The sequence below is a fragment of the Gastrolobium bilobum genome, unplaced genomic scaffold (genome assembly GCF_033153095.1).
Source record: "Gastrolobium bilobum isolate Gb01-03AN ecotype WA unplaced genomic scaffold, APGP_CSIRO_Gbil_v1 utg6539, whole genome shotgun sequence".
NCBI classification, from domain to species: Eukaryota; Viridiplantae; Streptophyta; class Magnoliopsida; order Fabales; family Fabaceae; genus Gastrolobium; species Gastrolobium bilobum.
The window spans coordinates 159779-175633 of NW_026897331.1; the positions used below are offsets into that span (position 1 = coordinate 159779).

The following is a 15855-nucleotide window of genomic DNA, read 5'->3' on the forward strand; positions in this document are numbered from 1 at the left end:
TCTTAGGTTTGGCCGGTTACTATCGGAGATTCATCAAAGGTTTTTCCACGATGGTTATCCCTTTGACTCGCCTTACCCGAAAGGAGACTCCATTTGTGTGGACTCACGAGTGTGAGGCGTGCTTCAAGGAGTTGAAGGAGAGATTGACTTCTTCACCTGTGTTGATCCTTCCTGATCCTGAGGAGCAGTTTGAGCTTTACTGTGATGCTTCTGAAAAGGGGCTGGGCTGTGTTCTGATGCAGTCTGGTAGAGTTGTTGCTTTTGCTTCGAGGCAGTTGAAGCCTCATGAGGAGAACTACCCGACTCATGATTTGGAGTTGGCTGCGATTGTGTTTGCTTTCAAGATTTGGAGGCATTATCTTTTTGGTTTGTGGTTTGTGGTGTTCAGTGACCACAAGAGTTTGAAGTACATGTTCAACCAGAAGGAGTTGAACATGAGGCAGAGGAGATGGATGGAGTTCATGAAGGACTACGACTTTGAGCTAAGGTATCACCCTGGCAAGGCCAATGTGGTAGCTGATGCTTTGAGTCGGAAATCCAGTAGTTCATCCAGTTTGCTACTTGGTAACTTCAATGTGGTTGAGAAGTTCCGCCACTTGGTAGTGACCGCTCTGTGTGCGAGCGTACTTCTCGGATTGGAAGCATCTGATGTTGTGAACGAGCTGCTAGAAAAGATTAAAGAGGCACAAGTTCAGAGAGAGTGTCTGGATTATGTGAAGAACCAAGACGGTGTGTCTTGGAATGATGATGGATTGTTTTTGTTCCAGCGGAAGATTGTGGTTCCTCGAGGTCCGTTGACAGAAGAGGTTATGGCAGAAGGCCATAAGGGTTAGTTTTCTATCCACCCTGGTGCTACTAAGATGTATCAAGACTTGAAGAAGAATTTCTGGTGGCCGGGAATGAAGAAGGACATAGTTGTGTTTGTGTCCAAGTGTTTGATCTGCCAGAAGGTGAAGATTGAACACCAGAAGCCGTCTGGTAAACTTCAACCTCTTGAGATTCCAGAGTGGAAATGGGAGAGCATTTCCATGGACTTCGTTGTGGGTCTGCCGAAGACTCAGGTTGGCTGTGACTCGATATGGGTCATTGTGGACAGACTGACGAAGTCTGCCCATTTTCTTCCAGTGAAGGTGAGCTTCACTACAGAGCAGTTGGCCAGATTGTATGTTCGCGAGATTGTGAGGCTTCACGGGGTGCCCGTGAGTATCATCAGTGATAGGGACCCGAAGTTCACATCTCGGTTCTGGGAGGCGCTACAGGGAGCTTTTGGTACGCAGTTGAGATTGAGTACCGCCTATCACCCTCAGACTGATGGACAGACTGAGCGGACTACCCAGACCTTGGAGGACATGTTGCGGGCTTGCACGTTGGAGCAGGGCTCGGCATGGGATAGGTACCTTCCATTGGTAGAGTTTTCTTATAACAACAGTTTCCATGCTAGCCTAGGCATGGCACCCTACGAGGCGCTCTACGGTAAGAGGTGTCGTACACCTACCTGCTGGTCGGAGGTTGGGGATCGTGAGTTGTTTGGCTTGGACTTTGTCCAAGATACCACCCTGCAGATCCAGATGATCAGGGAAAAGCTGAAGCAGGCGCATAATCGTCAGAAGAGCTACTACGATGTCAAGCATCGACCACTGGAGTTCAGTGAGGGTGAGCACGTGTTTGTGAGACTTTCACCTGTCACCGGTGTTGGACGGGCACTCGGAGTGAGGAAGCTGAGCCCGCGCTTTATTGGGCCATACCAGATTCTTGGTAGAGTAAGACCTATTGCCTACCGGCTTGCCTTGCCCCCGAACCTGGCCAACATCCACGACGTGTTTCACGTGTCTCAGCTTCGGAGGTACATAGCAGATCATTCGCACGTGGTGCCGCCGGATGATGTGGAAGTTCGGGAGAACTTAAAGACTCCCGTAGGTCCACTAAAGATTCTCGATCGTGGCGAGAAGCAGCTGAGGAGCAAGATCATTCCGATGGTCAAGGTGCAGTGGACCGGAAGGACTTCTGAGGAGTGTACTTGGGAGCGTGAGGACGAGCTTCTCCGGCAGTACCCCGAGTTTCGACCAGGTATGTTTCTGATTTTGAGGTCAAAATCCTAAAAATGTGGGGTGAATGTAAGAACCCGCTCCGTTAATAAAGGTATTTAATTAATTAATTATGCAAAATTAGGAAATGATTCCATAATTGACCCTAATAATTATTTATGAGGCTTAATAATCGTAATAAGTGATTAAGAATGCTGAAAGTCGCTTTTCGGAAGAAAAGTGCAGATACCGGTTCTGCTAGTCAGTATAATGCGTGCCGAAAAAGTATCCCGGAAAATTATAATAAGTGCATGTTAATTACTAGAATAATATGTAGGACTTTTAAAACGAGTTTCAAGTCCAGATAATGAGAACTGGTGCTGGAAACCGGTACTGGCTTGGAAAAGCGCGTACTGGAAAAGTGCTCAGAAAATTATAAGAAAAATATGATAAATCTTAGAAAATTATGTAGTTTCATAATCCAAAGTTTGGGATTAAAATGTTAAGCGTAGCAATTAAAGTTAATATTGTGTGTTTAAGTGGCATGGCCTATAAATACAATTTTTGCACACTAACCTAGGCTGCTACTCAGCCATTTGAACGTGAAAGTTGGTGCCTTGGAGCTGCTGACCAGCCTCCTTCATGCCTTGCCTTATTTCCTTGGAAACTCAACCAAGTTGCCACATTTTCCTCTAGTTTCCTCACCAAAACACCTTGGGTGAGTGGGAAATACCTGAGTGTGAGTCTTGTGAGCAGAAAAGAGTCATCTTTCTGAGTTTATTGTGAGGTTCTGGTTCTGAGTTGGAGAGTTTGGAGGAGATTCATCTTGTTCTTAGTGGTTTTGAGCTCCAAGTAGCTTCCTTGGTGAGGAAAGGACTCATCTTGTTGGTCCATTTTCGTGTACCTGTAGAAACAGTACTTGGAAGAGTTGTTGGTGAGTTCTTTGGGTCATTCTTGCTGAGTTTAAGCTTGTGGTATGATCTTCAACCTTTAATCATGAGTTTAATGCTTAAAAATGAAAGCTTGATGCATGTTAAGGTTAAAAGATGATAACTTGTTGTTGGGTGAGGCTTGACACATCTAGAAATGCATGATTAGGTGTTTAAAATCGGTAAAAATGGAACCTTTTTAGGATATCTTCACGAAAATGCAGAAACTGCATTCTGTCGTGAGATATCCAGATATTTGTCGAACTGATATCCGGATATTGGATATCCGGATACGTGGTTTTGGGATATCCAGATATTGGATATCCGGATATGTGAATCTGTATATCCGGATATTGCATATCCGGATATGGACAGCGAGATATCCGGATATTCTGGGATTTCGCAGAACAGCAGCTGTGCTGTGTGTACAGTAGGCTATTGGGGGTTTATGGACCCTAGTTTGATGAAGTTGAACTTCTGTATTTAATAGATTAAGTCAGAATCATGGGATTAAGGGCTTGTGGCTTTGTTAGAAGCTTTAAGACTTGAAAACGTAATGAAAAGGCGTTGTCTTAATATTGTATGCTTGTGGTGCATGTTGTTGATGTATTGTTGGTCCATAACAGATTGTGAATCTGTTGTGTTTGGACTTTGAGCTGTGGACTCTTGCCTTTTGGTGTTAGCTTGCAAGGTAAGCTTTCGTGTCCTCGGTTTAGCCATGTTGTGGTTCCACCATGTCTCATGGGGGTATGGTTTATGCATGTTGTGTACATGCTTTTGGATATTTGATATGTTGATTGAACTTTACATGTAATGGCTTTTAATATGCATGTGTTGTTTCATCTTGACGGGAAGCCTGAGTATGTAGCGCCATACAAGACGGTGTACCGGGGTGAATGCAAGTGGTACTTGCACGGTGTGTATGTGATAGACGTATACCTGCACTGTCTCTGGCCAGTAGATTAGCATTGACACACATGACATGATTATCTGCTGCATTGCATTGTTTTAGAAATGATAATTGATAAACTGCTTTTGAACTTATATTGCACATGTAAGTGAGCTTGGGGTGGAAGAACCTTGAGGACTCACTGACTTACTGAGATTTCTAGATTAGAGATCTTACCCCACGTTTGGGGAATGCTTATTTCAGTATCAGGTAGTATGGGTACTGATGCCTCAGGCGGCAGGAGGCCGGAGCTTAGCTGATTATGTTTTACTGTTTTACGTTAGCATGACTGGATTTGTGATGCTGTTTATGTTTTCCGTTATTTATGATATGTTGTTGTTGAGACTGATGTTGGGCATGTTGCCTTATTTGAGTGAGCATGGGGATTGTCCATGACACTTTTGTTAGTACTTTTAGATTGGAGTTGTATAAACTGTTAAATGGTCTGGTCTGCATTGTTGTAGTTCCGTGACTAGAGCCACACTTATATTATCTATGTTATGAGGTATTTCAGTTAGCTGTTTTATTGCAATTACATACAGGCGATGTTTTATTAATTGATTATTAAGCAAGTTGGTAATGTTAATGGCATCATAATTGAAAAGAAAAAGTAATTCCGCATTTTAATTAAGCGCAGCTTAATACGATATTATGATAACATTACCGGATATATACAGGGTGTTACAAGGTGGACGAGGAAATGGCTGAGGTGGTCGAGGTCGAGATCAGGAGGTGAAACATGAAGAAAGAGCTGAGACGAGTCAGCAAAACTGGAGAGGTAGAGGACGTGGTCGAGGTGGAAGAGGTCGGTGGTCGAATCAAAATAATGTAGAATGTCATAAGTGTGGCAAGTATGGTCACTACGCAAGAGATTGCAACTCGGACAGATGCTACAACTGTGGGCGAGTTGGGCATTTCGCTAAGGATTGTCGAGAAGAAAGAAGAGTTGACGAGACCTCAAACCTCGCTACAGAAGGAGAAATAAGAGATGGAGGATTTCTTATGCTAGTTCATGGTGTAACAAGTTCAAAGAATGAGTCGGAGTGGTATTTGGATACTGGTGCCAGTAATCACATATGTGGTTACAAACATTTGTTCAAAGAGTTGAGAACGGTGGAAGCCGGACATGTCTCTTTTGGAGAAGCGTCCAAAATTGATGTAAAAGGCTGAGGTACGATCTGTTTCTTGCATAAAGATGGACGAGTTGGTATAATTCGGGACGTTTATTACATGCCTGAGCTCAAAAGCAATATTCTGAGCGTTGGACAGTTGATGGAAAAGGGCTACTCGGTTCTAATGACAGACCGAGTTCTACTATTGAAAGATATACAAGGGCGTCTGATAGCCCGAGTTCAGATGGAAAAGAACAGAATGTACAAGCTGAATCTGAGGAGCATGGAGGTCGGCTGTCTACAAGCCGAGGTGGAGGATAAGATGTCTCTTTGGCATCGACGGTTTGGACACCTTCATTACGGTGGTCTGACCGAGATGATGAAGAAGAACATGGTAGTGGGACTACCAAAGATTAACTCTGGAGGAAAATTTTGTGAGGACTGCGTATTGGGAATGCGAGGAGCCCGTTCCAAAGGATGACGAGATACCGAGCTAGGCAGCCTCTGGAATTGATACATACTGACCGGTGTGGACCCATTACTCCGGGGTCCTTCAGTGGTAAGAAGTATTTTGTAACTTTTATTGATGATTTTAGTCGAAAGACTTGAGTGTATTTTTTGAAGGAAAAATCTGAGGTGCTAGAGGCATTTAAGAGTTTTAAAGTAATGATAGAGAATGGTACTGGGAGGTACATCAAATCGGTCCGTTCAGACTGAGGTGGAGAGTACGTGTCAACAGCTTTCAAGAAGTATTGTGAAGAACATGGGATAAGGCGGTTCCTGACCGCACCGTACTCGCCCCAGCAGAATAGAGTAGCTGAGAGAAAGAACCGGACTATCCTGGATATGGTCCGATCCATGTTGAAGACAAAGAACATGCCGAAAGAGTTTATGGAAGAGACGAAGTATACTCATTGGAAGGCGGCAAAAAGGATCTTAAGATATGTTCAAGGAACAATCTCGCAAGGACTTCATTATTCGAAGTCGGACAAGTACAAGCTGGTGGGCTACTCAGATAGTGATTGGGGTGGAAATGTGGATGATAGGAAGAGTACGGCTGGCTATGTGTTCTTCATGGGAAACACGGCTTTCATGTGGGTGTCAAAGAAGGAACCCATTGTGACTTTATCTACATGCGAAGCCGAGTACGTTGCTGCTTCCTGGTGTGTTTGTCATGCAATTTGGCTGAGAAATCTATTGAGCAAGCTGGAGCAAGAGCAAGTCGGTCCAACAGAGATCCGAGTTGCCAACAAATCAGCGATCGAGTTAGCAAAGAACCCGGTCAACCATGAAAGAAGTAAGCATATTGATGTCAAATTCCATTTCATCCGGGATCAGGTCAAAGAAGGAAAGGTGGAGCTCAATCATGTTGCAAGCCGAGATCAAGTTGGAGACATTTTTACAAAACCCCTGACGACGTTGTTGTTTGAGAATTGCAAGAAGAAGATGGGAATGAAGGACGGTAGAGATATTAAAGTTTAAGGGGGAGTTTTGTTGGGTTTAAACTTTATTTGAATTAAAGAAAATAGAAAATGAAAGGGTTTATGTTATGAAGAGATGTGTCCTTTAGGAATTTGTTAGTGGACAATTAATGTGTTTTCACTACAACAAAAAATCTTATTAGTGACAAAATTTTGTGAAATTTCGTCATAAATTTCTACGTCGCAAGTAAATTTTTTCACAAATTCCTGCGTCGCAAGTTTATTAGTGACAAAATTTGATTATTTATGTCAAAAATTATCATTTGTGATAAAATTTATGACAAAATTTTTCGTCACAAATAAACTTTTTTCTTGTAGTGTTTAGAGTTCCTAGATTAGTTATTTGCTATTGCTTATAAGGTTTGAAAGGTTTGAAAAAGATACAATAATCTAAAGAGGTATATTCAGAGAATTGCGTGTTTCAGTGTTTGTGAGAAACACCATTACAGGAGCTGTGAATTACAATAAGTTCCACATTCTTACAGCTCCTAATTAACGAAAGGGCTCCTAATTAACGAAAGGGCTGACATTAAGGAAATACTTTGTCACTAATCAATTCCCATCTGCCCTATATCATTTCAAATGAAAGTTCACAAGTTGGAGAACACCTTGTGCATGAGGATAAGTTTTTAAGCATTTCGAACATGTTGAGCTCCTCATCTCGAATTTTTTCAGCGTTAACACAGATTTTCATGGTTCGTAAAATACTTGCATTTCGCATCACATATCTTACAAATCGAACTTCCCTTTTCGAGCCTTTGTAATTATTAAGCGTGCATGTTTTAAGATGTAATGAAATGCATTCAGGAACATCAGAATGTGGGTATCGCCAATCTATCTCTTCATAATCATCAACGAAGCTGAAATCCTGTTAACAATAGACACAAAATGAAATGAAAAAGAAAACATCATTATACGTCACCACAATCAAAACATTATACCTCAAAAAAAAAAAAAAAAAAAAAAAAAACAATCATTCTTAAATTATTAAAATAGCAATCAGCAATGTAGTGAAAATCCTGCTCCCAATAGACATGAAATAAAATTAATAATCATGTTTAAAGAAAATATAAGAACATAGAAATCATTCTTAAAGGATTAAACATAACAACCTGATCAATATCAAGAATTTGAAGCTTGGGGCAATGGTTGAGCATCTCTATCACATGAAGCCAATTCATAGTATAATGAAAGTAGGTGAGTTCAATATGGACTAAATTGTGAAACATTGGGATAAGATCTTTAGCATAAGGGTTCGGGTCATCACCATGAAACATATCCATATCTTGGTCATCAATCACATAACTCGCAGCATACCCCTGCAAGAAATAAAATAACAAAATATCAGAAATACCATTTCCCTTGAAAATAGAAAGTTATTATACATAAATTTGATTTTTAGTACCTTATCAATGCGCAAAAACTCTACATTATTAAGTGTTACTAGCGGAACATAACGTTTATGAATATCCGCTCTGACCAACTTGGGTAGGCTTTTAAACTTTCTATCAGTTAAAGATCTCGGATAACTATTATCAAATTCCATATCTTTCGCTACCAAATCCTCAAGAACTGGACACCCAGAAAGAAGTTCAGCGAGATATTTACTTTCTAAAAAACAAACTTCTTCTAAATGCAGGATTTTAAGTGAGGGTAAACCAGCGGACGAAATAGATTTGAGTACTAATCCATTCAACTTGAGAACAATGAGGGTTCTATGTCTTAAAATGGCACAAGGCAAAATAGTGGTTGGAAACAGACATAGGTCAAGGTGCTCAACTCTTGAGTTGTAGTGCAACATTAACCCATATGTTGACATTTTTAGGATCACAATGAAAAGAACAACACCTGAGGCAGAATGTTTGGATAGGTTGATGCAAATCTCGTGAGAGGATAACTTCATTCACCCATTGAACAAAGCGGGAATACTTCTCTTTGTCTAGATCACAGTTATACATTCGACCTTGAAAGTCAAAATGTAGAGTGGAAACTGAGCGCCAGAGAGGGTTCCAAGTCTTGGAAAGAACACTTGTGGAAACAACTTGTTTTGTTGGTAGAAAAGAAAGAATGTGGCATAGAACACACGCTGGCAACATGCTAATCCTATCGGCCATCGTTTAAGAAACTATGGGTTCTGTCCCACTCTTACAAATAAGAAAATCTTGCCATTGATTATGAAGCCCCCCAAAGAGGCCTTAATATATATATGCATGCAATAACTGTTGGATACACAATCTTGAATTTAATATTATAATTAAAAAAAATATGCATATATTAAGTTAATTGTATTATTAATTAAAAAATAATTAGTAATATGACTAATTATCAACTAAAAGAGGTTAGGTCATGATGAGTAGGGTACATAGGAGGTTATAAGTGCCTTGGGCTAATATGAGAAGCTGCCTTTTCCTCGAGCCATGCAAAGGTGACTTACACCATCAATCTGAGTATTTGTTGTTCAATGTTGGTTTTGGCGTTTTGTTTTCCATTTTATCTCAACCACAACCACCACACGTTTTCCTTGTCTCAAGTTCTACATCCATCAATTCAACAAAATCATCAAAGGTAACCACATCAAACAATAACTCATCGCTCATTATCCATTTCAAAATCAAACGATAATCTTCAATTATGGAGCTTGGCTTTCGAGATTTCTCAAGAGAAGAAGAAGAAGAACAGACCAATTTCAAAAATTATGGTTCTTTGAGGGGAGTTTAAATATGCTTGCCATGGAGATGTTAAAAGTCACGCGTGTGAAACTCCATAATTGAAGATATTATGGGTAGGGTAATTATACCGATACCAATTAATTGCTGATATACACCGGTCGATTAGTAACCGTCAGAACATATAGTTTATACGGAAGTGGAAAAAAGATATTAATGTTTTGGAGAAAGTTTATAACTTTATACCGAAAAGACATATATGTTTAAGAGATAGATCATTCTACTTATTATTTTTTGTGCCTACCTTTGCCTACTACTATTCTTTAATCCTGTTAGATTAGAATCTAAAGAGAAAAGAGAAAGATAAATATTGATTTTAATCTATGGTCTTTTAAAGAGGTAGACAAAGATAGGCAGAAAAAATAATAGGTAAAATAACGTATCTCTAAATTTAATGGTCACTGTTGAAAATATTCTAATGTGAATGAATATCCATAGACTGATAAACATCTTTGAATATATATTATTATATAGGCGAATAAAATATAGTATTTCAATAACGTCCTATTGCTACTTTTATTTTTGGTAAATATTATATCTGTCTATATATATATGTAGGAAGCATGGCATCGTTTGCTCATCAAATTTCATAACACATTAGTATAGACGATCAATACTATAATCGGAATATTATTTAATAACTCAAAAACAATATATAAAATGAATAGGGTCGTATATTCGCTGATCAATGGCGGAGTCAGGGACAAGACGCGTAAGTCCATATATGATATTCAAAATGAATATATTATAATTCATTTTGAGTGTTAGCATACTTCTGACCAAATTTAGTTAAGATACATTCACCACAATTAAAGCAATAATACTATTAAGAAATAATAATAAATTCCTTTTGAGTGTTAGCATACTTGTGTGAGAAAATAAAAATAAAAATAACATGATAAATACTACTTTACAATTCAAAACTTATTATCCAAGTAGTCGTTATAAGATCAGAATTTAACATATAATTGCAACAAAATGGGTACACTACAACTAAATTACATTAATCAGAAGAAAACAAAAAAAAAAACATGCTAATTTGAAAACTCAAACAAGTTCAAAATTCTTACAGCTCCAAATGAAAGGGCTGAAGTAAAGGAAATACTTTGTCCCTAATCAATTCCAATCTGTCCTATATTATTTCAAATGAAAGTTCACAAGTTGGTGAACACCTTGTGCATGAGGATAACTCTTTTAGCATCTCGAACTCGTTGATCTTCTCTTCTCGAACTATTCCAGCTCTAACAAATATTTTAATTGTACGTAAAATACTTGCATTTCGCATCACATATCTTGCAAATCGAACTTCACCTTTTGAGCCTTTGTAATTATTCAGAAGACATGTTTTAAGATGTAATGAAATGCATTTTGGAATAGAATCTGAGTATCGCAAATCTATCTCTTCATAATCATCGAGGTTGAAGTTCTGTTAACAATAGCGGTGCGATGAAATGAATAAGAAAACATCATTATACGTCACCACAAACAAAACGTTATAAAAAAAAAAAAAGGAACACCAATCATTCTTAAAGAATGAAACATATTAATCAGCAACGTAGTGAAAATCATGTTCACAATAGACATGAAAGATTAGATATTTTTATTTATTGTACTTAATAAAAGAAATTTTTTTAACGAGACCTGTGTTTTTTTAAAACAAGTTTGTATCATTTCGAGTTTGAGGTATCAAACTTTTTATAAGGATTAAATTAAAGTAACGTAGCAAACCTGATCAATAACAAGAATTTGAAGCTTGGGGCAATGGTTGAGCAATTCTATCACATCAAACCAATTCATAGTATAATGAAAGTAGGTGAGTTCAATATGGACTAAATTGTGAAATACTGGTATAACATCTTTGGCATACGGGTTCGGGTCATCACCAATCCCCTTATCCATCTCTTGATCATCAATCACAAAATTCACAGGATAACCCTGCAAGAGATAAAATAGCAAAATCTTATAGCATTTTCCAAAAAATGAGAAGTTAGGAAAATGTTATATTTATAAATTTTTTATGGGAAAAAAGTTTCCGATGTTACTTTAGATAACATAATATAATGTTCATCGAAACGACGTCGTTTTGGGGTTGAAAAATTAAAAAATTAGAGTGTTAAAGACTATTATAACCCTGAAATAAATTAAAATTAGAAAAATATCATGATTTCCGTCCCAAAACGAGATGAACATTAGATAAAGTTATCTAAAGTAACATAAAAAAAAAAAACCCATTTTTTATTTACAAACTACACTTAATATGACCGGTCATACTTCAATCAATAAAGTATGTATAACGGATCATACTCAGTGTAAAAAAATATTTATAAATGAATTATTCTCCAAAAAAAAATTATTATGCATAAATTTGATTTAGTACCTTATCAATGCGCAAAAACTCTACATTATTAAGTGTTACTATCGGAACATAACGTTTATGAATATCTGCTCTGACCAACTTGGGTAGCCTTTTAAACTCTATCAGTTAAAGATGTCGGGTGACGATTATTAAATACCAAATCCTCAAGAAGTGGACACTCAGAAAGAAGTTCAGCCAAATATCTTCTTTCTGAAAAACTAACGAGGTCCAAATGCAGGATTTTAAGTGAGGGTAAATCAATTGATGAAGTAGCTTTGAGTGCTAATCCCCTCAACTTGAGAACAGCGAGGGTTCTATGTCTAAAAACGGCGGAAGGCAAGTTGATATTCGAAGTGCAAGACAGAAGGAGGTCGAGGTACTCAACATTGCGTTGGAGCGCAGCATTAACCCATACGTTGACATTACTTTGTTCACAATGTGAAGTCGCGCACTTGATGCTGAATGTTTGGATTGGTTGATTCGAATCTCGTGAAAGAATAACTTCGTATAAAGACTGAAGAAAGCGGTAATACTTCTTTTTGCTTTTGTTGTTGTAGTCAAGATCGAAGTTTAGCGTAGGGACTGAGCGCCACAAAGGGTTCCACCTCTTAGATAGAACACTTGTTGCAACAACTTGTTTGGTTGGTAGAAAAGAAAGAATGTGGCATAGAACACTCGCAGGCATAGTACTAATCCTATCGGCCATGGTTTGAACATAAAGAAACTATGGGTTCTGTCCCATTCTTATAACAAATAAACGAATCTTAGCAAGGATTCAAAAGTCAAAGAGGCCTTAATGAATGCAACAACTGTGTAATACACTAGCTTCAATTTAATATTATAATTAAATTTGCATGTATGATTTGAATGTATTAAATTAATGGTACTATTAATTATTAAATAAATATCGTAATTATCAATATGATATATCAACTTAAAAACGTTAGCTGACTATACTCTTGTTGTTCAATGTTGGTTTTGGCGTTTTGTTTTTCCTTTCTTGGGCTCATCAAACAATAACACGTACCCACCGCTCCCCATCCAATGAAAATCATGTCCCCTCGGTCTCTTCTTTGTCAAGAATTAATGTTCACTTATGGAGCTTGGCTTCTCAAGAGAAGAAGAAGAGACCAATTTCAAAAATCATGGTTTTTTGTGGATTGTTTAAATATATTTACGTTGAGGTTACTAGTGCGCTTGCAATGGAGATGTTAAACGTCACGCGTGTGAAACTCCTCATTTAAAAATATTGTGGGCATGGTAATTACATTGTTACCAATTAATTGCTGATATACACCAATGGATTAGTAACCGTGAGAATAGTTTATATGGATGTGGAGAAAGGCTATTAGGTAGTTTGGTATCTACAATCAATAATATAAAAAAGCGTAATATTCAAATTGACATGTAAACATGCAATATAATCCAACCTTGGCATAGTATATAGTATATGAACCGACCATATATAATGTCTGTTTGGATCTTCTCTTTTTTAAGCTAGAAGCTACTTATAAGCATAAGTTAGGCCAAACAAGTTTTGAAAAAAGCTATTTTTTTTAAGCTCTTATCTATTTTTCTTGAATTGTGTGCTTTTTTTAAAAAATGAAGAGTGATAAAGATAGAAAGATATAATTTTCTTGAAATATGTGCTTTTAAATAATTTTTAAGCTAAAATTTTTATGTAATTTCCAAACAGCTTTTAACTTCTTTTTTTAAGTTTTTTTTTATTTTAACTTATAAATAACTTCTAACTTAAAATTAAGAGTATTCAAACAGGCTCTTATTTACACAAAATGTAACTCACTATCGGCGTACGCGTCTTAATTTGTGAATGGGACAAAGTAACTTTTTACAAATTGATATTCTCTCCTTTTTTTCCTTTCTCTTCTAATATCTACAATTTAAGTTGCAACATTTGAAAAAAAAATGGAGTTTGAATTTGATTAAGTTAATTATAGAGTTGAAAAGAAATCAATTAAATCATTTAAAATCTTGTTTAAAAAAGAATTTAAATTGAAGTTATCAAATATATATTGCATAATTACAATTTTGTAATAAAATTTTAAATCATTACCATTTTAATTAAAATTTATTTCTAAATAAAATTATTTTTTATTATTTTAGAGATTCAAAACATAAGTCACAGCTTTGGTTTGGAGGTTTAGATTAGGGGAACGCCGCTTTCTTATGAGGTCATTGAAGACCATCCATTTCAATTAAAATTTACAGTGAGAATATATATATAACTTCTCTCAATTCTTTTTCTGATATTTTAATCTCTTAGAGCTCTATCACTCAAGTAAGTTTTCTAAATTGCTTTTTATGTTTTTAAATTAAAATAATAGGTGTCTAGTGACTTTGGACAGGATAGATGAAAAATAATTAATTAATGTTTAATTTTACTTTTTAGTCCTAGGTGAAATGGCCTGAATTTATAGGATATATTCAACCCAAATATAATTGATAACTATGACTTTAGTATCTAACTATCTATATAAAGTCGTCCAAACTGGATTCAATAGTTGGAGTAGTACTGTCATTTGTAGTTGGAGTAGTACTGAAATATGTTTGGCGGTCAAAAAATTTCTCAAAATATTGGGTTAATTTTATTGATATTAAATTAAAAGCAACAAATGAAAATCATACCTCCACAATTGCTAAAATTTCTCAAAATATTGGGTTAATTTTATTTATATATAAAACACTATGTAATTTCTCAAAATTTCTCGAATTTTTTCAGCATGAACACAAATTTTCATGGTTTGTAAAATTCTTGCATTTCGCATAAGATATCTTGCAAATCGAACTTCACCTTTTGAGCCTCTGTAATTTTTAAGCTGGCATGTTGTAAGATGTAATGAAATGCATTTCGGAACACCAGAACGTGGATATCGCCAATCTATGTTGTCGTAATCATCAACGTATGAAAAGTTCTGTTAAAAATAGACACGAAATAAAATGATTAAACACAAATCATTCTTAAAAGGATTAAACAAATATAGTAATCAGCAATATAGCGAAAATCCTGTTCACAATAGACATGAGACGAAATTAATAATCATATTTTAAGAAAAGATGAGAACATAGAAATCATTCTCAAAGGATTAAACATAAAAAAACCTGATCAATAACAAGAATTTGAAGCTTGGGACAATGCTTGATGACTTCTATCACATCAAGCCAATTCATAGAATAATAAAAAAAGGTGAGTTCAATATGCACTAAATTGTGAAACACTGGGATAAGATCTTTGGCATAAGGGGGCGTTTGGTACGAGAGAAATTTTTTTGTTATTGGGTAACTAATTTTGCTGGGATGTGATTGGAAATAATTTATCCCGGAAAATTTATAAAAATGTGTTTGGTTGACAAAAATTTTACCTGAAATATTTTGATAACTTTACTGAGTTGATGTTTGGTTGAATATATAATAGTAGTAGGAAAGGGGGTTATTTTACGAAAATAACCCCCATTTACTTTTTCGTTCAAATTTAATATTATACAATTTTCAACTCAGATATCTTAGGGAGTGGGTGGTGTGTGAGGTACTCCATTGATATTTGAGAGTGGTTCAAATCAACGGTTTCTTCCTCACGCATGACCTCTTTGATCTGCCTCTGAACGACTGGTAATGGTGGTTGAGACCTCCTGAAGACATTGTTCTGGGCTTCGTTGACGGAGACAGCGAGCTGCACACAAAGACTTCCTCACGCATGACCTCTCTGATCTGCCTCTGTTCGACTTTAGTTTAGTTTTTGCAAGGTGTTGGAGACAACCTTGTATATCTGTCGGTAAGGATGAAAAACCTTGTTGTCCACGGTATATTATAATGTTTTTATTTTTCCTTCCACCTTGCATGTTCGATCTTTGTGAGGAGATATAGCAACATCCTGGGTACATACTTTCAAGTGTAACTCATGACCCATATAGATAATCTGTAGTTATGCATGTTTGGTTGTTGAAACTTTAAATAGTGGTAGGTACCGGAAATAATTTATAAATTTGGTACTCTTTGTCTGTGGTTTTTGAAATATTGAATGAACAATACATGGTAGGGGTGGGGGGGAAATGTCTACTGCTTCCTAATTGTGTAGGACAAGATTGGGAATGTAGATGCAATTTAATTTTTTTTTTTTGTTGTATGTGGGCTTACATATTTTTCTGTTATTGTTGTTGCAGGGGAACATTAATTGTTTGGGTGTGATAGCCTCTTTCGTTGAAGGACAGATGGGTGTAGATGAGGTTGGTAAGTGGGGGTATGAAAGTGTTTATTCTGGTC

The 15855-nt window shown here is 36.7% G+C and overlaps 4 protein-coding genes across 4 annotated transcripts; 1 reads left to right on the forward strand and 3 right to left on the reverse strand.

Moving 5' to 3' along the window:
* The first annotated feature begins 5890 nt into the window (after window positions 1–5890).
* Window positions 5891–6496, forward strand: LOC133306063 (secreted RxLR effector protein 161-like). The gene has a single exon (XM_061506342.1). The coding sequence runs from the start codon at window positions 5891–5893 to the stop codon at window positions 6494–6496; it is 606 nt and encodes a 201-aa protein (XP_061362326.1).
* Window positions 6497–7043: 547 nt separating this feature from the next.
* Window positions 7044–7724, reverse strand: LOC133306064 (putative FBD-associated F-box protein At5g56820). The gene is made up of 3 exons (XM_061506343.1): window positions 7608–7724; window positions 7204–7363; window positions 7044–7063 (listed from the first exon to the last, which is right to left on the reverse strand). Exons 1-3 carry the CDS (start codon window positions 7722–7724, stop codon window positions 7044–7046), a joined length of 297 nt encoding a protein of 98 aa, XP_061362327.1.
* A 68-nt stretch (window positions 7725–7792) lies between these two features.
* On the reverse strand, window positions 7793–8609 carry LOC133306065 (F-box/LRR-repeat protein At4g14096-like). The gene is made up of 3 exons (XM_061506344.1): window positions 8344–8609; window positions 7980–8216; window positions 7793–7814 (listed from the first exon to the last, which is right to left on the reverse strand). Exons 1-3 carry the CDS (start codon window positions 8607–8609, stop codon window positions 7793–7795), a joined length of 525 nt encoding a protein of 174 aa, XP_061362328.1.
* Window positions 8610–10353: 1744 nt separating this feature from the next.
* Window positions 10354–12262, reverse strand: LOC133306066 (F-box/FBD/LRR-repeat protein At1g78750-like). The gene is made up of 3 exons (XM_061506345.1): window positions 11735–12262; window positions 10950–11156; window positions 10354–10647 (listed from the first exon to the last, which is right to left on the reverse strand). Exons 1-3 carry the CDS (start codon window positions 12260–12262, stop codon window positions 10354–10356), a joined length of 1029 nt encoding a protein of 342 aa, XP_061362329.1.
* Window positions 12263–15855: the final 3593 nt, after the last annotated feature.